Genomic DNA, 27,227 nt, shown 5'->3' with positions numbered 1-27,227 from the left:
TCCAGGAAGTGTTTACTACTTAACTGAGAATGCATGCTCTGGTGTGGCTTAATGGTTTCCTAATATTTTGATGTGATTTTTTTCATTACAAAAGTTAGATTTGTTAATAATAACAGCCTCTCTGTCAGGTACATTGATAGAACTTTATCTGACAGAAAATGAGTCCCTGGGAAGAGAGCTGTTTTGCCTGTGTTAATTTGAAGTTAGCATGTGTTCCTCCCGTTTCTTCAGGATAATGAAGAAACGGTGTTTGCAACCCCCCCTTGTTTTTTTAAAGATATGCAAACACCCCTGCAACTAATACCAAAAGTCATAGCAGAAACAACTCTTACTTCTTATTGTAATGATAGTGGGAGGGATGTTGGAGGGAGGGTGTTGGGGCAAGGAAGACTGTTCTGTAAGGAGGATTAATTTGTGTTTAAAACAGAGGTGTTGTTTCAGTTTGTGACTCTTATCCTCATCACCAAAGCTTTTTTTTTTTCAGTCTGTAGGTTAGTTATTGATAAAGACAGTTGGGAAGTTTAAATCCTGATCAGCAGCTTTTTGAGAGGAAAAAAAGAAAAGTAATGAAAATAAAAATAAAAAAGGCTTAAATAAAGTTTAAAAAGCCATAACTTACAACCTAAATTGAGATTAAAAAAACTAATCTAGCATAAGTCCTTAATGACTGTATTTGCATGTTTTTTCAGTGCTGAAGTCCCACTCAGGCAGTTGGTTCAGAGCTGGGACATCACCAGAAATCGGTACTTTGGTTTGGACAAGTCCAAACCTATCCTGTAACTTTTCCTTCTAAACAGCCCTGAAAAACGGATGGTTGTTCTCTCTCAGACACCAATCATTGCTTCCTCAAAAAGGAGCATTGAGATGAGCAAGAGACATCATCCATATATTTTTTTTTCTGTTTTTTTTTTTTTCTTTTGTTTTTCTGTCTGTGTTTCCAGCAACGTCAGTTGATTACAGTTCCTTTGCAGACAGATGCAACAGCTGGATAGAGCTCATTAAACTGAAAGCTCAGACCATAAGGCGCGGATCAATTAAGACAAGTAGGCGGCTGTTTCTACCACGTTCTGATAATCTGAGACATATCTCTGATTTCCCAGTGGTGACTTAGTGGAGTGCCCTGCCCAGCCAGTAGCATTGCAGATGACATGCAGAATGAATTCCCAAGTGTGAAAACTGCTGACATTGTTCTGTAACCTCACCTAGGGTCGATGAACCGGTAGCATAAAAAGCGAAATAAAAGTCTTGCTGTAATTAGTTCTCCATACATGTGTACGCCTACTAATTGTATAACATCCACTGCATGGATGTAGGTGTATGTATGATCTTGGAAAATTGGGGGTGAGAAACAGGAAGCAATCACCAAGGGGACAATCAAGGCAGTGGTCACTAAATTAGCAAGTGGTGAGTTGGTTTTCAGTAGTTCTTTGGCCACAGGTCTGACTATCTTGCTTAAATTAGCAGAGATTAATCCCTGTTTTAATGGAAAATGCTGCACTGGGGAAACACAACAACTTTCACACTTCCTATAATATGTTCTTCCAGCAGAATACATGTTTCAAAATGTTGGCACTTTTTTCTTTACCTTCACATTATAACTGATGGTTGTATGTGCAGCTGCTCGCCTCAATGTTTTCCTTTTGCAGGAATGCCACTCTTTCAAATAAATGCCATTTCAGCTTCTTGTCTCCTTTTGCATGCTTTGCATGATGATTTCCTTTCTCACGTATATGGCTGAGCATCACAGGCAGCTGAATGTTGTCACCAAGCTATTTGGAAAACCATAAAGAAGAGGTTTTGTGTTTTGAGGAACAGCGATGGATCTCGATAGTTATTTTCTCCTGGTTTTTTCCCATTTTTCAGCTACTTCCCTGGAAAAAGCAAGTCCATTGGCTGAGGGATACTTACGACACCGTTCTGTCCCATCCTGCACCAATTCCACTGTCTCAGTTGTTAAGATGACACCTCTTTCCTTTCTCCCTGGGGCGAAAATAACCAAATACCTTGGCATAATCAACATGTTTTTTATACGAGAAACCACTTCTTTGCGTGAGGTGAGCTGTGTGCCAGGGATTCATTTTGTGTGTCAGGGAATAATGTTTTTTGTTAATTGTAAGAATCAGAGGTTGTGGCACAGCCAGGGAGTAGAATTTGTGTCACTTGTGGGAAGGTGCTGAGTGCAGAGCAAGTTCCATTGTGCTGCTCTTGTCATGGAGCATACAAAGCTGTTTTGTGTTTGGCACTATTAGGAAGGGGTTAGATAACAATTGCCATTGCTATTGAATTGGATAGAATACTAAACCAGTGAGTTCTTAAACACAGCCGTATGGAAAAAGTGTGTCTTTGACCAACAGTAGTAGAAGTTGGGATCATTTGAACCCAAATTAAATGCTAAAGAAAATAATTAGTCATCTATTCTTCTCTTGTTTAGCAAGCTCAGTGATGAACTTTCACAGTGTGTTTGGATTTTAAAATTCTTTGGGTAATATAACATTGCCCATATCATAGATAATGTTATGCTAATTTCTAACATTACATTCTGTGCATTCTCTGTAACAAAACTTGGTGTGATGAGCATCAAAAATTACACCATGAGTCCATGACCACACAACCAGCTTTGAGGTGATATTCAAACCCTGATCTCCAGTCTGCAGTGGGAAAACAAATAATCCTCTGAGCATGTGAAATGCCATCTTCCTTATAATTTTCCCTGTCCTTTTGGGAGTAGCTGTATCTTTGCTTTTGGCCACAGAAATAGAGTGTGCCCCTTGCCTGGTTTGTCAGTGCTGAAGAGTTTGCTGCTTTTTTCTAATTACACATTGCTAAAATTACAGAGCAGATGTTCATGAAAATGATCAGGCTTCCTGAAAATGAGCTGTGAGCTCTCTAGGGAAATTTGGATCAGACAAACATTTTGTTTGGATCTTGCAAGTTACTTTTAAATTTCCCTTTTAACTTGAGAAATCCATGTGTGAAAAGGACAGTGTTTTCAGAAGGATATCAGAGCAGGGAAATGGTTACAGGGCATTCCTGTACTAAGTGCAGATTCTGTAGGTACAAATTCAGTAGCTGATAAGCTTTGGTATCTGTGGTAGCAGATCCCAACAAGGATAGGTCACTCAAGTGTTTGGTTCAGCTCCTTCATGAAGCTGGAAATGTTGCACAGTCCCTGGAATGCTGTCACTGTGCTCTTTCCAGCACCTGGGGGAGCTAATTTGAATCATTTCAGCTACACAGGCTGAGTCAGAACCTACTCTTACTGTAGGATTGCCTTGAGTTATAATGGAGTCAGAACAGGGGAGTCATTCTATCCAACTCCAGAAATGTGGTTCAGGTCCTAGAAGAAAGCAGTGACCAGCATTTTTGTTTGTATTGCTTTATGTTTCACTTGTGGTAGTGCTGAAGAATATACCAGAATAAAAAATTAATGATAAGTTCAAGTCAGATTAATCCATTGTTCTTAGGCTTTGCTGTTTACATGTGGATGTTTACAATTGTTTTGTTACCATCCAATTAATTGTGTCATCCAATGTTGTATTAGGTTTATAATACATATTTTTTCCTCATCAGTTGCTGTACCTTTAAAAGACTTGGACAAAATCAAAATTCCATGAGAACTATGAACTTGTATTGCATTTTGATTTCTTGATGCAGTTGACTTCATTCCAGCCTTATGCTGGATTTGAGAAAATTATACCTGTCCTTTTTCTTTGTAAATATTCATCCAAGATGTGTTTTTTTAATGCCTTTATGAGTCTGTTCAGGGGACATTATACTTTTAGTAATGAGTACAGCTCTTAGAAACTCAGCTTAGTTCAGTCTCTTCTCCCTGCGTCTTCCATTTTTTCCAGTGACACATACACAGAGTCATGTGGGAAGTCTAGTGGTCTTGCCTTTCACCTCAATTTTGAAAAATTATATGTATTTTGAATCAGCAATGAGCTCTGTTTTGATCAGTTCCTTTCCTCAGCATTTTCTGTGGATTTTTATTTCTTTGGTTGGTTGCCTGGTTTGTGTGCAATAGATTTTTCCCCACAAATGGAGTTGCTCACATTCTTTCATAAGGATTTTCTGGGAAAATCCATACTTGGTTGTTTTTCTTCTCCTTTGACATCAGTTTAAATTCTTCAGTTGTGCACCCAAAGAAATAAAAATGTCCCACAAGCACCATCAAGTCAAAAAAATTAATGAGATGAGATGGCTAGAAGTTCTTTTGTGTTTCAAGGGGAAAATAAAAAAAAAAAACAAACAAATAGCTCAAATAGCTCAAGTCTCTGCTCTATCCCTTGCTTACTTTTTATTTTGAGGGATCATTTCTTCAGTGAGTGTCGAGAACTAATGAGTCATGAACATACATAAAGTTGCAGTGATCAAAGGTAATGGTCACTCCCTACTGGGAATTTCCAGGAATTTCACAGAACAGTTTGGATTGGAAGGGACCTTAAACACCCTCTTATTCTACCCCCTGCCATGGGCAGAGACATCTTCCACTATCCCAGGCTGCTCCAAGCCTTGTCCAGCCTGGCCTTTGACACTTCCAGGGATCCAGGGGCAGCCACAGCTACTCTGGGCACCCTGTCCCAGGGCCTCCTCACCCTCACAGGGAAGAATTTCTTCCCAATATCCACTCTATACCTGTCAGTTTGAATCCATTCCCCCTTGTCCTGTCACTCCAGACTCCTGTAAATGAATGATCTCTCTCCATCTGATTTGTAACTGTGACCCATTAAACAGTGAATGGCTTTTAAGTTCTCCCCACCATTTAAAATTCACTATATTACTCAGCTGATAAATATGTAAGAGAAGTACTAAGCATCTTGTAGCTAGACCTAATATAATATATAATGTCTATTTTTTCCATTCTAGGAGGGTGGTGTCAGTGGTTTCCTCCACGCTTTTATTGCTGAAGTGTTTGCCATGGTGAGAGCTCACGTTGCAGCTCTGGGAGGGAATGCAGTTGTGTCGTACATAATGAAGCAGTGTGTTTTCATGGAGAACCCAAACAAAAATCAGGTACATTAGGATGTGAAATAATAAGTGCTGTTGTGGTTAGTGTGATACAAATATGCATTTTGTGTCTTTAAAAACAGCAGTGCTGTGGAGCCATATCTGCACAACATTTTTCGATATCTTAGGATAATGTTTAAAGAATCCAAGAGTGTTCTTGTATTAACTCAAAATTATGGGGATGCTTCATAAATACCCAGATGGATAAAAGAACCAAGCTTGCTAGAAGGAAGTAAATTGCAGGAAACTGTTGCACAGTAGTGCAGAACTTACTTGATATTTCTGATGTTGCAGTGTAAGATTTCCATCCTAACTCCATGTAAAAATACCTGGAGTTGCTGATGTTAAATGCTCCATTTTGTACATAAAGGGACCAACTTTAATTTGTGAAGACAATAACAGAATATGCAGTAAATTAAATATGTTCAAAACAGTAATGAAAGCAATATCCAGATATTTTATCTGTGGTGGTCTTCCAAGAACCATCTGCATGTTTGGTAGCACACACGTGAGCAGATAGAAAGGAAAATGTGGCACAAGTTGCCTCACCAATAAATTCTAATAATTTGTTCTTCTCCCAATCGTTGATTTTTCTGTGTAGTTACATTTAGCAGGTATAAGTAAACATAAAATACATTATTGTTTAATACTTGGTGACTGGTTGTTGTCTTTTTTTCCAGGCTCAGTGTTTGATAAATGTCAGTGGTGATGCCGTCATCTTTGTCCGTGAATCTGAGCTCGAAATGCTGCCAGTGCAGCCTTCCACAGCTGCTCCTCAGCCCACCAGTTCTGCAGGAGATGTCACAACATGAAGGCAGAACAAGTGAAGTAGTCTCTGCAAAATATAAAGATTATTTATAATGTGGGAATGTTTAGGTTTGCATCTTCAAAGTCAGTATCTCTCCATGACATTCACAGCCAAAGTCCAAGACAATCACTCTTTTTTTGTTGTCATATAATTTATGTAAGTCAGAGCAGTGCACTGGCAGGTGTGCTCTGGTTCTTCTATTACCATTCCTGGCTTCTGTGAAACCAGGCAGCAGGTGAAGCACTGATAGGAGAACATGGATTAGAATAGCAGACATCACATGGAATTGTGGAAGGAAGGAAAAATTGTTGCATTTTTGAGCTGTACAGTGGGACCATCAAAGTTCATTCAGAACCATTTCTGAGTTTGAGCATTGTCTGAGCTGATTCTCAGCTCAGGTCAGGCTGGGAGGGAGGTGCCTGAGAAGTCTGTGTTGGAAACCTTTGATGGAGAAAGGAGAGACTTGTGGGCAGGCTGAGAAAACATGGGCTGGACTCTGAAATTCCTTTACATCGTGGAGTGTGAAGAGGAAAAAGTAGAACCAAAAAGTTGCAGTTTGAATTTCTGCACATTTAAATTATTTTTTCTTGTTTTGTTGTTTTTATATTTGGGGACTGGGGGGGGTGTTGTTTGTTTTTTTTAATGTTTTTAACAGCTGCCAGACCGCAATGCTGTGATCCTGGGCATCCCTGTGGTGGGACAAAAAACAACCCAGAACACAACAAAAAGTTTCAGGGTGTGTCTGGTACTATTACAAGATGTTCAGTTCAGTATTGACAAAGCAGGTCTTTCTGTTATTTAAGACTTTGTGACAAAGAATTGTCCTGAGGTTCATTTTCTCAAGGCAGGATCTGTTTCAAGGATGACACAAACAGTCCCCCAAAAATCAGTTGTGCAGAGGTTATTCTGCAGCCTCCTTCCTGTTTAAATGGCTGGCTAGTTGGAGATTGATGTATGTGTGTGACACTGGTTCCTGCAGCTTGCTTTTGTGTTTGGGTTTTTTTTCTTCTTTTCCAGTGCTGTAGCTGGGAAATAAGGGTACTACAAAGACAGGAAATTTGTCATTTCCATTAAAATTCTGAAAGGTGATGATACTCTGCTGTTAAAAAAAAAAAAAAAAAGAAAAAAAAAAAAAGAAAAGAAAACCAAAAAACTTTGATTTGAAGATGCATTCTTGCTTCATTCTGACAATATTGTACATGGAACTTGAACAAAGATGTAAACTTGAATGTAAATATTCTGTCTAGTGTTGAAATTAAGCAATGGCATGATTATTTGTTAAAACTAATTATTTCATTGTAAATGAGCATGAAAATCATTCTTGCACAATAAATCTCTTTATAAAATTCACCGTCTTAATATCTATGTATCAGATAAATGTGTAAGCTGGATGTACTAAAGGTGTCCCACCCCTATTCTCCTCAGAGGAATATTTTTTGTATAGATTGTTACAACCTCTTCTGTATCCTGGGCTGAAAATTGTATCCTTATCTGCATCCACAGCCCCATGGGCAGCAGGGAAAGGGGGATTCTGCCCCTTTGCCCCACTCTGGTGAGATCCCACTGCAGAGCTCCTCCAGCCCTGGATTTCCAGAGCAGGAAGGAACGATGCAGGATGGAGCTGTTGGGACGAGTCCAAAGGAGACACCAAGATGATCAGAGGGATGGAGCAGCCCTGCTGTGAGGAAAGGCTGAGGGGATTGGGATTGTTCAGCCTGGAGAAGAGGAGTGACCTCATAGTGGCCTTCCAATGCCTGAAGAGAGCCTACAGGAATGATGAAGAGAGACTATTTCCAAAGGCCTGGAGTGACAGGACAAGGGGGAATGGATTCAAACTGACAGAGTAGGTTTAGATTGGGTATTAGGAAGAAATTCTTCCCTGTGAGGGTGGTAAGGCCCTGGCACAGGGTCCCCAGAGAAGCTGTGGCTGCCCCTGGATCCCTGGAAGTGTCCAAGGGCAGGTTGGATGGGGCTTGGAGCAGCCTGGGATAGTAGAAGGTGTCCCTGCCCATGGCAGGGCTGGGATGTCAGGTGGTGAAACTGCATGCTCTTCAAGAGCTCTTCCAGCCCAAGCCATTCTGTGATTCCATCAAGTATATTTGTGCTGTGGGAATTCCTACCTAAAGATGCAGAGATGTGCATCTGATTTCATGAGGTTTTAACTGTTGAAAAATTCTGGTTAATGCTTGGAGGTGACCCAGCAAAAAGTCAAGAGGCACAACTGGATACCTTGCAGAGAAACAAGGATAAAACCTGCTGCTCCTGAAAATCAGGTTACAGAATTGAAGACTCTGGAAATCAAACTCTGGTCTGACACAGGTAACACAGAAGCCAATAAAACAGCAAGTTGCTGATATCACAGTAATTATGTTACTTGTGAAATATTTAAACTTGTACTTGGGTTAATTCCTATCCTGTGAGAAAATGGAGTTAAGAGAATTGGTTAGTACACAGCTGTGCAGTGCTCAAGTGCTCCTAAGTTAAATCAGGAGAAAGAAAACCTTAACAGACACACTGAAAATCAACCTAAACTCTAAAACCTCCCCATTTTTTTCCACATTCTGACAAATGTTTCAGTCCCTTTTAAATTAGGTAATACACTTGGTAGAAATTGGTCTAAAAGATCCTTTCTTTATTAGAAGGGATGATGGGTAGTTAGCTCAGAAATGTCTTGCTGAATTTCTCTAGGTTTAATATGATCTTCCTATGGTTTTATGACAATATTTTAGAGCTACTGAATAAGTTGTGAGTATTTAACCCCTGTGGAAATCTGTCACCTTGAGGGCATTTCTTGTTAAATAATCACAAAATTAATCACCAGCATTAGGCATGAGAATGTTTTGAACTCATCACCCAAAAATTTGGAGACACCATTTGGACATACACTGACTGAAAACCCAAGGGAATCTGCTCCTGTGATCTGTCACAGAGTTAAAAAAAAACAGTTTTTGAATTAATCTAGATGGCACCCAAGTCAGAGCAGCAAAGGGTAAATCCTAGAGAAATATTGCCTGGCTGCAGCCCTTACCCATGCTCCAAACCTAGCAATCATAAAGCCTCTGACCCCAATGGCAGAACATCCTTTGTTACATCAGTTCTGTGCTGATGAAAAGCATCACTTGCAGATTTACCCGCTTGTCCTTCCACATTCATTTCCTCTTCAGCCTCCCGTAACAAACTTATCCTTGTAAAACTACAAACAGATGCCAACAAAGCTCCCAGATTTCCATCTGAGGAGTTATCTGCTTATTCAACATGTACAGTTTGGAAAAATCTGTGGAAGGAAAGGAAATGTAAGATGTTTGGTGTTTGCAATTATTGTAACTGTAAAACGTAGCACATTATTTGTTCCAGTAATGGGTCTCAACAGCAACAGAGTGCTTGCCTGTCCTCCAGGTCTCAGCTGTGGGAAGTTATTTTGACAGTTTGATCCACAGTGTGGAACTACATGTGGGCAGAGTTGTGTTTTCTTTTTGCTGCTGAAGAGAGACTTTCAAGTTTGCCACAAATCCCGGGCATGTGAGCACATTTTCCTACCAAAATACCTCCTTGTGGTCTCCCTCGCTCACAAGGGAGGGAAGTTGATATCCACATTGGGTCACCCTCTGGAAATGCTTCTCTGCTCCTGGTGGGACAAAGCTGTGACAGCTAGGACTGAATGTTAAAATTCAATTCTGAGCCTGGAGCCAGTGAGCCTCCCTCACACCCTTCCTTTGCTCACCTCCCTTTGGATGGAGACACTGAGCTTGCCCCTTTCCAGGGGCACATTCCATCCATTTCTGTCACTAGCTGCCATAAATCATGACCCCTGGGCTGGGGAGGGCACCCTAGCAGCCCATCACATTGGAATAAAATCTCCCTGACACACTTTTCCCCTCTTGTTTGGGAAGAGAAAGTATGTGATGATGCAGGCTGACATCCCAGACAGGCACCACAGGATGTGTGAGACCTCCTGTTTACACTCATGACCTAGAAACAGAAACCAAATCTAAACCCAGTTCACACCTAGAAGGAGTTGAAGGCAAGCATTTGGAGAAACCAGGGTCAGCTTAGAGAAATCCACCCTCCATCTTGCAAATCATGGCTCTCTGTTCACTTGGAGTGACAGACTCCTTCTCTTTTATACTCTGCAGAGTCTAGGCAACTTCAGTTTGAGGATTCACAGATAATGTTTTCATTTCCATTTCCCTCTCTGAAGAGAACTCTAGAAAGAGATATCCATGTCTTTCTTTTTTGCTCTATTTGTGATTACAGTGACTAAAATAATAGCTTTTAGCACAATTTACAGCTTCCTCATGTCCTGACATGAAGGAGCTTTGTGGTTTCATGTAGTTTGGTTAAATGGCCTACATTTCAAAGCTATTTCAAAGCAAGGCATGGCACTTCACTCTACGTTCTTTCCCAACATTTTTTTAGGAATATCATGTCTGTTTGAATCTTCAAGTCTGTAAGAGTCATCATACTATGCAAATAAGGACTTTATTTTAATAATTGATTTTTGAATGGCACTCAATTATTTGTTATCTCAATTCAGACTGTATATTTTACACAGCAACCTACATTTTGACCCTTCCAGTTCAGCAGAAAAATGTTAATGATGGTAGACTTACACCTGCTACCAGGTGACTGATTATTTGCACATCAAAGATTTTGTTCTTTCCCTGATTTCTGATACACTGGCAATTTTATGTCACCCTCTTAAAAATTATTCTTTGTGCAATAATGTTAAAATATAATAAACTTATGAGGTCATATTTCCCACAAAGTGAATAGGCAGGTTGAAAAGTATGTTGAGTCTCCGAATGAAAGGGCTTTGTTGGCATTTATCTTCCCATCCAGTTTATGTTATCTATTAGTCTCTCCCCCCAGCTGGCTGAATTAATGACTTGTGAAACTTCCCTTCTAACATGACAGGCATCGCAGTGTGACATTTTGTAAGACAGAGTCATCCATCTCTTGGGTCTCTTCTCAAGAGAGAAGACTGTCATTTCCCTGCCTTTCAAATGGTTTATAGGACTAATCTCAAAACAGAGTGAAAGCACAGCCCCTCAAATCTTTTCAAAGGGATTCACATTTGAATAAGTAACTTGAGAAAAATAAGAATGACAAAGCTCCAGAACTAAACATGTCTGTGTGTCTGAAGTCCATGGTGGGATCACATTATTTGACAACTGTGAAAGAGCTGTTGTGGTCTGGGATGCAAAGTGTGGTTGAAGGTCAGCAGAGGAATGTGCAGGTTGGTTCCTGGTCCTGCATTTCTTGAGTTTTCAGTCATGGTGTTGATGTCATCTTTGCACAGTAACTGCAAATCCCAGTGGGAAGCTGCTTTCCCTTGGAAACCACACTCAGTCACAGGATATTTCCTCTTCCTTCACTAGCAATTTGTATTGTCACCCAGCATGGAAAATAATACTCCAGCTGTTTTCAATTTCATCTCTGTCCTTTGGTGGACAGTTTCTGTGCCAAGCCTTGCTTTTATCCTAATTTTATGAGACAGAATAAATTTTCACTATTGTTTACCCATTAACCAAGCTTTAAATTTTCTGCCTGAAGTGATGCTGTTTAAATTTGGAGGCCATAAAAAAACCCCATTATAATCCTGAGGCACTTCACTAATATTAACTGTTGGTGCATCCAACAGTTTGAATCACAGCTGAATTTCTCTGGAATATGTGTCCCACAGCACTGCACCAGGCTTGAAGAATTCTCTGTTACAAATCTACCTCAGTCATCAGTCAGAGTTTCAAGTCTCTGTGTCTGTATTCTCTATTAAATGGAGATAAGGGTAATGACAATTTTTTTTTCCAGAGAAATTTTAAATCACTTCTGAGGCCTACTTAAAAATGCAAGCAGGTCCTGGTTCTGGTTCCAGTATATCAGTGTTACTGTATGCATATTGCTGCTGCACACAAATATATGTTAATCAATATATTTGGAAAGAGTGTTATGGGGCCAGTATGTAAGTTTGGCCTTTGATGTATGGGTTCATGGAAAATCTGGCTAATGCAAACCTGACAATCAACCTGAGCTCTGCACAGAACTCAGTGCTCTGGGCTAGTTCTGTGCCTGAAGCCTTGGCTTTTTGCTCAATTTTTGCTCAATTTTTAATTTCCATTTTCCCTGTGGATGCTGGGTCTGGTTTTGCCCATGACCTCCTGCACCCTTAAAAGCAGTAGCTTATGCTCAGGGCCTGAGTTTTTGCCAGCGGAGAACACCAACAGCCAGAGTGTTTGTGGGGTTTGTTTTTAGACACTTGTCTGTCCAGGCTTTGAGGGTTTCAGCCACCCTTGGTGAAAGTTGTCTTTAAACTCATTTCTGCATCCTCTTTTTTTTGCTTCATCCTTTTCTCCATCACATTTCTAGGGTGAAGAGCTGAACAAATCACATCATCTAGATCTGCTGATAATTCTCAGCAGCAGAGAGGTCTCCTGATGCCTCACACAAATTCAAGGTTCTCCCTAGTCAGAACTAAGGATCATTTGTGATAAGAAGAAAAGATACAGCAACAACATTAACATGGTTTTTTCTCTCTCCTGCTTTTCTTCTATCCACTTCGTCCTGGTTTAGAGGGATTACTTATTGTGAGACCAAATTTATTATGTCCTCCTCTATATCAGACACAACCTTCTCATGAACAGGATCTCAACCAAGACTAAATTATGAATGGTGACTTCCTGACAGCAACTGCTCAAATGGAAACGTCAGCAAATGTCAGACATGATGTTAGAATGTGTTTGAGTCCCAAGGAAAAGGAACTGCACTTATAAGGGAAGAGCCTGTTTGCTTCAGAGATGTGCTTTTAGTCTCTGTGCATGTTCTATTGTGCCTTTTATATGCATTTTATTTCCTTCATAAATTGTACATTATACAATAGGACCTTCCAGCCACAATATCTTTGGCATGTCAGTTCTAATACATAAAGTCATAGAATAGTTTGGGTTGGAAGAGCCTAAAGGCCATCCAGTTTCAACCCCCTGCCATGGGCAGGGAAACCTTCCACTAGACCAGGTTTCTCAGAGCTCCATCCAGCCTGGCCTTCAGGCCCCTCAGTTTAGGAAGGACATTGAGTGCTGTGTCCAGTTCTGGCCCCTCAGTTTAGGAAGGACATTGAGATGCTTGAGAGCATCCAGAGAAGGCAATGAGGCTGGTGAAGGTCTTGCAAAACAAGCTGCATGAAGAACAACTGAGGGAACTGTGGTTCTTTAGCCTGGAGAAAAGGAGACTCAGGGGTGACCTTATCACTCTCTACAACTTCCTGAAGGGTAGTTGTAGACAGCTGGAGGTTGGTCTCTTTCTCCAGGCAGCAACTGACAGAACTAGAGGACACAGTCTGAGGCTGCATCAAGGGAAATATAGATTGGATATTAGGAAGAAGTTTTTCACTGAAAGAGTGATTAAATACTGGAATACTCTGCCCAGGGAGGTGGTGGAGTCACCATCCCTGGATGTGTTTAAAAAAAGACTGGATGTGGCACTTGGTGCCATGGTTTAGTTGAGATGTTAGGGCTGGGTTAGACTTGATGATCTTGAAGGTCTCTTCCAACCTACACATTCTGTGATTCTGTGATTCCCTTTTAGGCCTTTTCAGATACAGGAAGGCTGCCCTGAGGTCCTAATGCAACCTCCCCTTCTCTAGGCTGAAAAGAACTTAATTGATACTAATCCAGCAAGTCCCTTACCCTTCTGAGTAGCTGTTTTTGTGAATAAACCCATTAACTTCAGCACAGCTTGCTCCTGTTAACAGTAAGGACAAATTCAAAGAGCTGCACAGGTAGGAATTTCACCCAAAATTTCACTGTATTTACTTAACTTCACCTTACTGGAGCTCCTGCCCATCTGTGTCTTACATGGGCATTTTTAGATGCATTAAAACATGCTGAAGAGGCATCTTGAAGCCAGTGCTGTAGAACAGGAGTCTGGGTTTTATGGCATCCCTAGAGGTACTGTAATAATGCACAGCAGTGATGGTAAAGTTGCCAAAAATTGCCTGTTCCTCCATTTTATGAGAAAAACTTCTTTCCATGCAAAACCAAAAAGCAAAGTGCCTGTGGCTAATGCCTTGATATACTCCTTGTCACTCACTCCTGTGTGTTTTCAGTCATTCTTGTTCCACCTTTTTACCAGCCAACATCATTGTTTGCATAAAAAAGGTATTTTGAAACTCCATTCGACGCTGCTCGTAAAAGAGGTTCTCTGTTTTAGAGAATGAGCTCTGTCTCTCATCAGTAAATCATTTCCCCCCCCCATTTTATGCTTCATTCTTGTGCATCCTCACTCCTCTCTGCAGCTGGAAGGATGACTGTAGGTGTTGTCACAGTAATGATACTATTACAGCATGACAGCTGAGGAGGAAAACATGGCAAAACTGGTAATCATTTTTTCAGAGGAAAACTGGTACAAGCCAGGTAAAAACTGATTAGCTTTTGGACACCATAACTTTGCAGGAATTAATTTGATATTGTCATTACAATTCTCCCCTTTAATAGGATTATATAAAACTGTCTGTCAAATTAGGGGTTTAAAATGCTTTATCATTGAGAGTATACCTTTGTGGGTGGTTTCAACAGAGCTGCAGAGTAAATTGAGATGGGGAGAGGCATAATGGGGCAACTGTACATCCATTCAGTTTACAGTGTTTGTGCTGTTCTTACAGAGGGAGATTCAGGTGCCAGTTTTCAGATCTGTGTGAACAGAGGAATTCAGAGAAATCAGCCTGTTCACAGGTGACACCACACAAAAGCTGGCCTACAATAGCAGTTCAGACAGGTGATGATTTCTGAATATTTTTTGTGTTGTACATTGGGTCAAAAAAAAAAAAAAAAAAAAAAAAAAAAAAAAAAAAAAAAAAAAAAAGTACCAAAGGAGCACTGGTTATTTATGGCAGGGGGGAGTAAGGGCTGGGCTTCCACACAGAATGCTTATTTTCCTTTCAGCTTCGTTTTCCCTTGGAAAATAAAATTCAATTTTCACACAGACTCTACTAATGTAGCATGAAATACTTGCAGAACAGAGGGCACAGCCTAGAACAGGGAATTTCAGTCAGGTGGTAGCTGAGTGCATTGGGAAGATAATGGATTTGCCAGGTATATGGCATGGTAACGTTTTCATCAACTTAAAAAGGTGCCAGACTCTGAAAACTGATTCCAGTGCAACTCCTCTGATATATTCTGCAGAACAGAAAGTGTGTGGGATGCTGAAGTAGAGGGAAATTCCCTGTTATTTTGGAAGTGAGAGAGCTGAAAGAGTGCAGAGACGAGGTACAGGGGATGCCTGTAGGAGTGCACGATGCTTCAAACGAGAGCAGGCAAACGCTGGATATTTTGAAGGATGGAGTTGTAATCTTCCCCAGTGTTTTGGGCTGGGAGAAAGGGAAAGAATAAAAACAGGATTCTGCAGCCGGGGAAAGGTGTCGGCTGAGCAGAGTGTCAGCTCCACCCGCAGGGGCAGAGGGGGAATGCAACAAGGAATGCCGGGGATCCTCCTGATGCGCTTTGGAGGGAAACAGAGAAAATCCCAGCACGGCGTTTTCCTTCCCATCCGTCAATAGTCACGCTGTTTCACGCCTGAGAGTTTAAAAGGAGTTTTATTCCATGCTGTCACTCATTGCTTTTCTCTGTGCTGCTTTTTTAGGCATCTCTCAGAAACACTTTTTTTTTTTTTTTTTTTTTTTTTTTTTCTGCAAGGGACAGACACAGCCCAGGACACCTGGCCCTTCTGGCTGGGATCTTACTTGGAACCAAGTAATGGAGGTGAGTTTAAAACTCGCCATCAATTCTCACTAAAATGGGAGTTCAACAGAGTAGAATCATGCCTGGATATCAATTCTCTGCTTTGATGTAAATGTATGGATTGTTAATCAGCACATCTCCACATCTTCTCAACAATGGCAAAGTGTCACTGAAATACTTCAAGCTATTTGTTTGTAAGCAAGATTCATTTTTGGCAGTTTATTCTTACCTGCTGTTTATTGTCCACCTGCAGCTGTTATTCCCAGCAGGAAGGAGGGGTGTGCAGTTCTTCAGGGCTCACTGACAGAGGAAAAGGACAGAGACTGATAAAGCTGCACAGAAACATTTGACTCCAGAGTAACAGACCCGGCTTTGAGCTTGCCCCAGTGTGTCTGTAAAACCCACCTGTGCAAGAGCTCATCAAGGCCAGGAATTTTCAGTTCCCTGTGGCAAGTCAGTGGCAACATAACAAGCTCTGCCTCATGTCTGTCCTGATCCATGTGGCTCCTGGAGGGTGGCAGGCAGGACACAGTGATGGAGTCACTGCCGTGGTGCCAGACAGACCAGAGACTGCTGTGAAATCAGTGAACAGCCTGGGACTTTCATGCTGAAATAGATTTTAGAAAACAAGGGAGGAAATGCTCAGGAATACCTCACAGGATCACAAATAAAAGATATCCCAAAATCTTGTGTATACTGGGCATACTTTAACTTAATTCATTGCCAGCAGTTCGCATAGTGAAAGAATAAGCAATTCCTACTTTCTCTTGTTGTTTTCCACTTTATTTCCAAAGCAATACAGAGCCTCTAGTTTGTCTCTTTTCTCAGTAAAAGGTGAGCAAAGAGTCAGGATCTAATTTGGGTACAGTTTTGTACATCTTTTTCTCAACCACTTTTTTTGTTTTACTTTTAATGTCTCTAGCTAAGTTTTGAATTAGTCTCCAGAGACTGAATGGTCCTGTTTGTTTTTAATAGACATGACTGAACAGATTCTGGTTTATTCTGCTGTTGGTAAATAGTTTCCTCACCAAAACAAAAATATTTATCTGGCTCTATTTTTTTTTTTTCTTAATGGTTAACCAAAATGCCTTGCTCAGTTTCTTTTCCCTTTTTTTTCCCCCTGAGAAAATAGCTATAACACTCCAGACAGCTCTAGCATATAAAATATGAATGAAAATAGTATTTCTTATGCAAGAACACGATTCTGGCATTTTTATGTTTATTAGACATAATGAAGTAAATGTTCTATTTGTCAGTGTATATTTCTACACAGCAACACACTGTGAATGAGACTGTTATTCCTTCTCTCAAACACTGAAAGTGCCTTGAGATTTCCAGGTTTATTTTTTCACTGAGAACTACTTATGTTGGGATCTCCAGCTGAAAACACTGTTGAAACACTGTTGAAATGGTTATTTTATTGCTGCCTTAGGGCCAGGAGATACATAACTTAACTATATCAAACTTTCTTCTCGATTTCCTTCCTTCACTCATTAATTCCCCTGATTACCACTCAACCCTGAAAGTTGCTCCAAAATATCCAAGTGTCCATGTGCTGAAAGTCTGGAAAGCAGCTGGCTACTAACTCATACAAAACTCTTCCTAAAGTGATGTGGTAGTCTGCAGCATTTCTCAGTGGGGCTGGAGATGGTGAGCACAAATGGATGGCCCCAGCCTGGGCTGAATCTGCCTTTTATGCCAGGGACTAAAGACTGGGCTCTGAAACTGAGATACTGAGAGGAGCTGAACGTGTCTCCCATGTCTCAGCCCAGCTGATCTTCACAGAGAGCTGCTTTCTCCTGCTGGAGTTGACATGAAATGATGACACTGGTGGTTTAGGAGGGCTGAGGGATGTGCATGTGGCACCCTCATCCTGGTGGGCAGAAGAATTCCCAGCGGGAAGCCTGAGCTGGGCACTGCCATAGGTGTGCAAGGTTTGTGCTGCTGCTCCTTGGGTTGTGGGTGGTCTCTCTATCAGCTCTCCCTCACTCTGAGCACTGCAGTGACAACCTCAGAGAGCTGGAGCACCCATCAACCGGGGGTATAACCCTCGCTGTGTTCTCTTCAAAGACCCAACCACTCTAGTGGGCACAGAAAATCAGAGAATATCCTGAACTGGAATAGAACCTGAAAGCATCATCAAAATCCAACTCCTGCTCCTGCACAGGACAACGCAAATAATCTATGGAGTGCTTGAGAGTGTTGTGCAAATGCTTCTTGAACTTTGTCAGGCACCATGAGCACTTCCCTGGGGAGCTTCTTACAGTGCTCACCATCATCTGGGTGCTGAACCTTTCCCTGATATCCAACCCTGACACAGCTTCATGTCATTCCCTCAGGTGTTTTCAGGAGATGCCATCAGTGTTTGCCCCTCACAAGGAACAGCTGCCAGGTGTCCCCTCCATCTCCTCCAGGCTGAAGAGAGCAAGTGTCCTCAGCCGCTGCCTGTAAGAGCTGCTGCTCCGGAATCGGTGCTGCTTTGCTTTTGGGATTGCCGTGCCCTCGGTTTGCTGCATTCTCCCCAAAGCACCTTCACCCACAGATTTTTCTTCTGTGCGCTTTTGTAGGATGTTTTTGTGCACTTTGGCGGGGCTGGGCGATGCGGGCTCGGGGGCAGGTCCGGAGCTCTGGGGCGGCCCCGGGGAGCCCGAGGGGGATCCCGGTCGGGAGGGGGCGGCGGGCGGGGGGCTGTGCCCGCCAGGGCGAGCTGAGCTGCAGAGCGCCGCGGCCTCTGCCGAGGAACACAGCCCGGCGCCGGCAGGGAGGGAGAAACAGAGGGAGGGAGGGTCGGTGGGTGCCGGCGGCGACACTCGAGCGGGACTTCCCTCCCTCCCTCTCTCCCTCCCTCTCTGTCTCTCTCTCCCGCTCCCTCCCAGCGCTGGGTGCCCGCGGGGGGCGGGCGGGGCGGGCGTGGCCCGGAGCCCCTCACCAGCCGGGTCCCCGCTCTCTCCCCCTCCCCCGGCGGCGCGGGCCGGGCGGGGAGGCCGGGGCGGGGTGGAAATTTACCGGGTCGCTCCTCGGCGAGGCTGCGAGAGAGAGAGCGAGGGGGGCTCGGCGGGAGGCGGAGGGGAGGGCGGGGAGCGGCGGAGCATCATCTGGCGGGGAAGGCGAGGGACCAAATGCCTGTGAGCACGGGCGGTAGGCGAGAGCAGAGAGCAGCGGCGGCGGCCCCGCTCCCCCCGGCGGCGGCGATGGCGGCGGGCGGCGGCGGGGCCGGGCCGAGCTGAGCCGAGCCGGGCCGGGCCGGGCCGGGCCCCCCATGGCCCGGGCCTGATGCCGGAGCGCGGCCCGGAGCCGCGGCGGCGCTGCGGGAGCAGCAGCAGGAGGAGGAGGAGGATGGCGGGGCTGGCGTGGAAGTGGCCGCGGACCCGCCTGCCCGTGGGCGCCAGCGCCCTGGGCGTCTTCGTGCTCTGCTGGCTCTACGTGTTCCCCGTGTACCGCCTGCCCGACGAGAAGGAGATCGTGCAGGGGGTGCTGCTGCAGCAGGGCAAGGCGTGGAGGAAGAACCAGACTGCGGCCGCGCTGTTCAGGTACCGCCGTGCGCGGCCCAAGGGCAGCGGGGACGGGCAGGGGACGGGGACAGGGAGAGACAACGAGGATGGGCAGCGGGGACAGGCACTGGGAACGGGCAGCCGCACCAACCCACGGCCCAGAGCCCACTCTGACTCCCCCCTACCCCTCCGAACCCCAAACTTTATTCTTTCTTTCCCGCACCGTTGTTTTTTCGCAGCGGGCGCCAGGCAGGCAGGGCCCCCTCTGCCCAGCAAAACTTTTTCTTTTTTTTTTTTTTTTTTTTTTTTTTTTGGGGGGGGGGTGGCGGGGGGGTGGCTCCGTTGGCTGCGGGGCTCGGCGCGGGGGATGGATGGATGGATGGAGGTTTATCCTTGCAGGGATACACCTTCGCAAGGGGGATGATGTTTCCGGAGATTGCGGCGCTCTGCCCGCACAATGGGGATGCTTCTCTCTTCCCGGGTCTCGGCGGCACCGGCAGCTCCTGTGGCTGCTGACAAAGCCAGCTCGGTGCCAGGAGAAAGCCCAGCTCGTGGAGCTCCCCGGGATGCGCTGGGGAATGGTTTGCCTGGATGTTTTGTGCATCCCTGTCAGCCTGCCCGCTCTGGGGATGCTCCGCGCTGCTCCCGGGCTGACTCTCTGCGGTTTATTATAGAAGCCACGTGAAAAAGCACCTTTTTTTTTTTATTTCTCTCCTCTTTGCTTTTGACGTGGCTGGGAAATGGCGATAATCTTTGGGGCCCGTTTCACCTTGCCCGGCTGTACAGGAGAGGAGAGATGTTGACACCGAGCTGAAACAGCTGGGGGAAAACCGAGCGGGTCCCTGCGGTGGGGAGGGTTTTTATGGATTTTTAAAATCACTCCGCTTTAAAAGCGTGTGCAGTAGGGGAGATTTGCATCCCCTCAAAAATGTCTCACATGTTTGGATAAAATACAGGCAATTGGAGGAGAGGCAGATTTCCCTCCCTTTCCCGGAGGGAAGATGTTTTTTTTTTTCCCTGTCCTCCAAGTAGCAAATTAAAGATCAGAGCGAGTGGCAATCAAACTGCCTCCAGAAAAGCCCTCTTTAGCAAAATGAATCAGATCCAAAATTCAAGGGACTTATTTTCCCCTCTTAAAACATTTTTGTTTGTTTTCAAGTGGCGTACAGTTTTATTGTAAGTTCTTCAGTGTTTTCTGGATGTGTTTGCCTTTGTCATAAACTGGAGCTCATGTGGTCATTTAGTATCTTGTCTGCTGGGATAACAGAAATTTTACAGTTCTTGAAAAGCATATTTGTGAGCCTCCAAAGCCTGCAGGATGTCTGAGCATTAGGCAGGCCTGGAAGAAATCCTCCCTTTAATACAGAACTAGCAATAACATACAGATGCAGGATCTCTCTCCTAAAACACTTGACTAACATTAGAAGCTATGTTGATCTTCCTGACTATTAATTGATCTTGATCCTGTGAACCAAAGACTCCCATTGTTGGGGGTAGATGAATCTAGTTTTTAAAAATAATTACCCCATAGGTGATGTAGGAAAGAGTTTGGTGTATTGGTTGTCATGTCAGTAAACCAAATGTTGTTTGAAGAGTGGTATTGCTGCTGCAGCTTCAGTTTACAGAACAGTTTTAGACCATTCCCACCACATGGTTTAGTAACAAAAACTCTGTGTGGCTTATCAACTATTCCACTTGCCCATATGTTTTTCTACTCTCTAAGCATAGTGATTATCTCAGAGATGCTATTGAAGAGAGGCTCATGCAATAAAAGGAGCTGTTGTTTCTCGTCTGAGTCTCTTGATGAGTTGGTGCAGCACTAAATACAATGAACTTTAGATCAATCTGCTTTAAAAGTAATTCTTAAGAGAAATTGTATGCTGGAGATATGTAGTGAGTATAGTAAATTGTATTATTCTAACAGTTGTGAAGTAGAACTCTCTTTTTTCTGCTTAAATTTGCTTCACTTTATGATAGAAGATTTTGAAGTTGAAGCCCATGTCAGGCAAGCTGCTGTATATTTGAGGTTAACAGAAACTCTTTGCTCTGGTCCCGCTGTCCCTAAGCAAGCCAGCTGTAAAAACTCCAAATTTAACTTTCTGCTGGAAAATTCCAGAGAATGTCAGTCTCTATTTGAATGGCAAAGGAGGGATAGAGCTTCACAGAAAACTGCATGTGAACTTTCAAGTACTATGGCTTTCCATAATAATCTAATACTCAGTGTGCTTTAATGTATTATTAATAAAATATTATTTAGAAACAGTGTGAATTGCTGTTCTCCATAACCCTCCTGCCACGTTCTGGTTAACAAACAATTTTAGTCTCACTCGGTTTGATGCATAAATTGGAATTAATCTGGGCTGAAAATCCATATGGAAATATTCCTAATACTGCTTTGTGTAATACAGTGGCATTTGTGCCTTTGTATAGCCAGGTTCTTGCTACACAGAGCAAACACTGGCTAGGTTTGGAATTTTTTCCTATAAACCCACTGGACTCCTATTGCTGAAGTAGATGTTGGGTAAAAAACTTGAAGAAACCATATTTTTCAAGCCTCAGAAGGTCTTTGCACTTTGCCTTCTGTAGATGGATCAAGGACAGCTTCACTGAGTGATGTAGCAAATTCAGCAGAACTATCTGTGTGATTTGGGGTAGTTTGTGTTGAACCCTGGCAACCAAGTCCTGGTAACTCCTCAGTCTGCGCTGCTGCTGCTTTCTCCTCTCTCTACAACCAGAAACCTTATGGAAAGATCCCTGTAAACCTTTGCTTATGCAAGAACCCAGACTGGCCTGGCTCTTGATGGGGGTTTTGTGTTTGAATGAATTTCCAAAACTGGTTTTCAAATACAAATACCTGTATAATTAGCCATGGATGCCTTTAAATTTCAATACACTAGAGGTCCAGGGTAGTCATACTGTGAAAACATCTTCTCTGTGACAAATGCTGAATATTCTGTCAGATGGTAAAATTCAATTTTGAACCGCAAAGTGGTCAGAATTGGAGTAAGACCATCATTAGAGCCACTAATAGCTAATGTGTGTAATCTGCCTACAACATAATGGCTTGTCATCCTCTGAGGTGGTTAATGTTATTGAGCCCTAACTGGTTTTACAGATTGCTTAGGGGATTTTTTAGTGCTGCTGAGATTATTTAGGCAAAAACGTTTCTACTTGTTTTCTGCTATTTGCTAAAGTAAATTACATACAGTAATACCTTCAGGACGGTTTTATTTAAAATACTGCAATTCATTAAAGGCAGAACTGGATCTTTTTATCTCCCTTACAAGCTGCATACAACCACAAATCCCAAGCACTGTGTGTTTATATGACAATTCTTTCATTTGTTTGTAGGGAGTGAAGATGCTTGTGGGGGGGCAGTGGGTTTTGGGCTGTCAGGAGTCCCTTCTATGGGTTGGATGATGATTAGTGTCTTAAAGGTTCTTCAGGAAGAGATGGGACAGTCCCTGCACAACAACAGAAAGGATTCCTTTGAGATTTAACTTGTGTTCTGGATTCTGTTGCTTCAGTTTTGTGTGATGCTGGAAGGTCACCAGGAATTATTCTGGGGGGTGTCTTGATTAAACTGGTGGCAGATGTCCCTGGTGAACTCACTGTTCATGACTCCAGTCCAGAGCATCTGCTATAGCTTGTCTTTGCTCTCCAGTGATGTCCCCTCTGACACGGCCAAACTGGCTATGCTCACCTTGGCTGATGGCTTCTCCACTCCTTTCCACAAGGTTTGTCCTATTGTCCATTTTCCATGGACGCAGCAGAGAAGCTCCTGCCCTGAAATCACACAGCAGGGTCAGTGGCTGAATTGGACAGAACATCCAGGCTCTGGTGTTTGCAGTGTGAATGTGAATGTGAACAGACTGTGGATCCTCTCCTACTGTTGGCTTTGCATGCCTTGCAAAAATCCTGCTCTGTTCCGGGTGTGCCAGAGGGGCTTTCCCCACTGTCAATTGCCTTTGCCAGCTGCTCTCTGCCTGCTGTTCCTGTCTGTACCTGGAGTGCAGTCACACGGGGAGAGTCCCCTTGTGCACATCATTGTTCATTCTGGATTGCACTAACACAGAACTAGAATTCCAGGTCATTTCCCCAGCTGGGGTATGACAGATGCTATTGCCAAGTCAGCAAGGTTTTTCTTAGTTCACATGGCCTTTTTTCCCTTCTCTTTTTATGTCAGCACTGCAAATTACATGAGTGTTGGGATCCTCGTTGGGATCCTCGTTTCAAGGCAAATCTGAAGTTAAACTTTGTATTGCTCATTGGGCTGTTTCAAGGCAAATCTGAGGTTAAACATTTTATTGCTCGTTGGGCTGTTTCAAGGCAAATCTGAGGTTAAACATTGTATTGCTCAGGTTGACTTCATATAAGAGTTTGGCTCTTCTTAAACAGCTTAATCAGATACAGAATTATTCCTGCTTTCACTAGATGCATATGAAGGACAGAGTTAGGAGTGGACCTGAGACATGCAGGATTGGGTTATTTCTGCCTCTATGGCCTGAGAAGCCCTGCCCTGAAATGAATGGATATGCCCACATGTTGAGCCAAATCCAGTTCATTTTTGTGTCCTGAGTAAGTGTTGCTACGGCCTGGCTGTGTTTTCATCAATATTTTACTTGATTTTGTTGTTGTTGCTGTTGCATTTGCTTCATTGGTGATAAATGGAGCATTTGTCATTTGTGGTTTCCAGCTGAGATAAGTTGTTTTGGTGAAGAGGCACAATTTTGAATAGCAGGTTAAAGGTGAGAGGAAAGAAATGTTCTCATTGCATGTTATTATTTGGAGGCTGTGATGAAGAAAGCAAACTGTAGAGAGGCTTGGCTCCATATCTCCAAGGTGGATACCTAAATGAGATGAAAACAATGAGAAATAGTTATCTGAGTTAGCTCACAGTGTCTTTGCAGATGACAGCTGTGCTGGCAAAATAGGATTTGATTTAAATTCCTGAGTTCCAGCTCCTGCTCTTCTCCTTCCTTGACCCTAAGTAGCATTTTCTTACAGGCTTTGATTTGCAATCCTGATGGAACAGATTGTTGAGATCCCTAGTATCTTGCAAAGTCTTGGATTTCTGCTTTCCTTTGGATTTGTACAAACCCCAGTCTGCCAGTGTATATGGGAAGATGTAGCCAGCTCCCTGAGGCTCTTTTCCTGTTAGCTGGGAGCAGCCAAAGGCCCACAGCCAAGCACTGGGGAGCAGGGGGAGCAGAGACTTTGCTGGAATTCAGGTTACCCAGCTGGGGCCCCAAAAGTCTGGTATGTACATACCCAGACACTGCTGGATGTATGTATTTTCCCATTTATGTTTTCCCTTTCTTTGCTGTGTAGTGGATGGAATGGGCACTGAATCATCCACACAATGTAGCAATGAGTGATTTATTCCTCTAGCTGTAATCTTCATCTTCAGAGCAGCCAAGAGTGTTGCTCCCTTGTGATGTGTGTTCAGTGACATATATGAAATTTCCTATTTTTTGAGGCTAGCTCCTAGTAAGTAAATGCATGGAAGATTAATTGTCTTTCACCCTTTAGAATTTGTCATTCCCCAGTGTGGATGAACTTCACTGAAATGAGGAAGCTGTTTGGACTGCAGTCTTCTGTTGTTCCAGTTTTCTGAGCACCAAAAAATACTTAAATTTTAAATCCCTGAATATACATTAGTCTTTTTCTGTATGCTGCATGGGGTTCTCAAAATGTGAGGAAATTGCTCCTAATGCTAAATCATTTTAACATAGCTGCATACACTTAAATTCAGACTGAATCACATTAATCCAAGCTAAGTGGTGTTTGTAAACCTCGGTGTAGGTTCAGGTTTTGTCATGTCACAATTTTTACATACAGAACACCAGATATTCTTCTCCCAGGTCATGGAATTTCACCTGATTAGATGAACAGCAGCTGGGGTGGGACAAGGCACTGATAAATCCCTGGACCCTGGCAAAGCATTTTTTTTCTGTAAAGTGTTTGCTGCAGAAGGTCTGAGCTTCATGAAGAAGCTGCGCCTGTTGCCTTGACCTTAGTGGTATTTGAAATTTTTAACAAAGTGAATTATATTGTGGAGAACTGAATCCTGGCTTTCACCAGGACTCTGGAGGTCACTTTCCCACTGCTCCATTTGGGATTAAAGGTGAAAGTTGTGAAATTAGATTGTTACACAATATTCTATGGCTAGCAAAATGATGTGGGTTTTTTTGTTGTTATTGCATTAAATCAACAGACTCTTATTTTGACTTCTATTCCATTTGATGGAAAATGCCCTCCTTAATTTCCTGATTTAGAGATGCTCTTTTCAAATGGAGATGCGGCCACAGTGGGGCTTTTAAAGCTTCTGGGAACAGCTGAATAGAAATGGTTAATATTTTTTATATCTTTCATGTTTGCTGAGAGCATCGTCAACATTTCCTGAACAACCACTGTATTTATATTTTTTCCTTCCTTTTTCTTCTCTACCTCTTCTTCAGCCTATTCCCATTCTTAAGCTGCTTGAGGTCCTCCTCAGCTTTAAGGGGAGACCCAGACTATTGGAGTGGCTCCTTTTATAATTGTCCAGTTAACATTCACAACAGTGATACCAGGAGCTGGTGTGAAATTATTTACTCCTTTATCTCCTTCCCTATCTGAACTAATACCATTTTCCAGAGTCTTGCAACACCCACTGATGATCAGGGCATCTGCTGTTTTGCATCCTTGATGTTCCAGTTGTTGGCTATCAGGCTTTGCAAGTAAATTGCAGACTTTGCCTTTATGTATTAGCAAGAGGCTTTACTTACCAGGTTGCCTCTGCTCTGAGATTCTTTAGCATTAGTCCATTGGCTGAAAAAAATTTTAAAAGGCCTTGCAACAAAGAGAACTTAGGATTCTGTTGTTATGGCATGAATTTTACCATCTTTTATGCCTCCACCTTCACTGAGACTGACAATGGAATAAAAAACTTGTGGGACACCTTTCAGTAGCCTCATCCCGTTATTATTTATTAGATCCAACAAGGGAGCACCACCAGCTTTAATTTAAAAGTTGCTATATAGGTATCCTATGGTTTAAGAAGTGCTGGGAAAACAGATCATCCTGCTTTCTTGTGGGAAAAACTTGCTCTGCATATTTCTGGAATGCCAGGAGTGGCCGTTGCTTTAATAGAGAAATAACAGCTTCGCATTTCCTGTCAGAGAATGGAAGACAAACAAACAAACCATTTTTTTTCCCTAGTGAAAAGGTTTTAATGTTTTCCTATGTGGTCCATCTGGCCAAATGTCAGTTCTGGGAATTCTATTTCATCTGCCTCAGTGTTTGGAGGTTCCCTCATTCTATTGATGCTGTTAGTCCTGCAGTGTGGTGGTATCCCTGGGCAGGGTGATGAGGGACCTACTGCTGTAGGTAGTACTCAGAAATGCCAAAAGGCTTGATGAAACCAGTTCAAAAAGCTGGAAATGTGCAGTGAGTGGGTGATGCTCAACTCAAAGCTCTCTGATCGATGCCTGCCTTTCTCAGTGAGTCAGTAGGATTTAGATCTAATGATAAATGGGATGAAGACTACCAGATTATTCATCTGGGCTTTGGTCCTCCTGCTTTTGACTGCCAGGGGACACTGGGTTTTGGTTCCCCATGTACTTATATACAGCAAGAAAGCAGAGTTATAAAGGGAATTAAGGAAACTATGCATGTGACCTGGTTATCTCTTGTAACTGAACTTCAGGTCTAGGTCACCACTGGCATCAGTTGGGAATTCTGTGAATAATTATCACTGCCCAGAAATTATTATTTTTACAGTGCCATAAGCTTGTGATGCTTGGGAAGGCTGACCTGAAAAGAGACTGGACAGAGCTACAGAACAAACTAGGTGTTCATTGAAAGGCCTCCAGGATACACTTTGGGCAGGACGGTCTGACCAGAACCAAGATGGACTAAGAATGGTCAAAAATTGGCTGACCAGTCACGAGATCTTACATTGTTATAAGTTTTGGTCCATTTGCATATTGGGGTTTAATTGTCCAATTACAGCTTCAGGTTGTGAGGTCCCATCCTTTTTGTTCCTCCCTCCAGCCCACTGTTTGTGCTTTTGGGCCTGAAAGTTGTCCTTGGTCTTCAGCAGGAAAAGGATTTGTTTTGTCTCCCTACTCTGTGAAGAGAACTGACTAAACTTAATATGAGGCTCAGATCTCTACCCCCAGGCAGCCCAGAATCTGAAAAACATGAAAG

General features: G+C 43.0%; 2 protein-coding genes across 10 annotated transcripts in view; both read left to right on the top strand.

The window, feature by feature from the left end:
- Nucleotides 1-7,165, top strand: part of C2CD5 (C2 calcium dependent domain containing 5) — a 57,645-nt gene extending 50,480 nt beyond the window's left edge. For 2 of the 9 annotated variants that reach the window (XM_083859192.1, XM_083859194.1), the window contains exons 23-27: nucleotides 690-743; nucleotides 942-1,043; nucleotides 1,864-2,054; nucleotides 4,867-5,013; nucleotides 5,688-7,165. In XM_083859192.1, coding sequence (XP_083715318.1) covers nucleotides 690-743; nucleotides 942-1,043; nucleotides 1,864-2,054; nucleotides 4,867-5,013; nucleotides 5,688-5,819 — 626 coding nt within the window. In that variant the 3' untranslated portion in view covers nucleotides 5,820-7,165. Of the gene's footprint in view, nucleotides 1-689; nucleotides 744-941; nucleotides 1,044-1,313; nucleotides 1,843-1,863; nucleotides 2,055-4,866; nucleotides 5,014-5,687 lie in introns of those variants that run through there. The other 7 variants (XM_083859193.1, XM_083859196.1, XM_083859197.1 and 4 more) reach the window with 5 other exon arrangements.
- An 11,651-nt stretch (nucleotides 7,166-18,816) lies between these two features.
- Nucleotides 18,817-27,227, top strand: part of ST8SIA1 (ST8 alpha-N-acetyl-neuraminide alpha-2,8-sialyltransferase 1) — a gene marked incomplete at its 5' end in the record, with an annotated part of 97,354 nt that continues 88,943 nt past the window's right edge. Inside the window, one exon of the mRNA XM_083860407.1 lies at nucleotides 18,817-19,073. Coding sequence (XP_083716533.1) covers nucleotides 18,817-19,073 — 257 coding nt within the window. The remainder of the gene's footprint in view (nucleotides 19,074-27,227) is intronic.

Source organism: Zosterops lateralis (genome assembly GCF_965231275.1).
Source record: "Zosterops lateralis genome assembly, chromosome: 4".
Taxonomy (NCBI): Eukaryota; Metazoa; Chordata; class Aves; order Passeriformes; family Zosteropidae; genus Zosterops; species Zosterops lateralis.
Note: the sequence above shows the minus strand (reverse complement) of the source record. Positions and strands in the feature narration are given on the sequence as shown.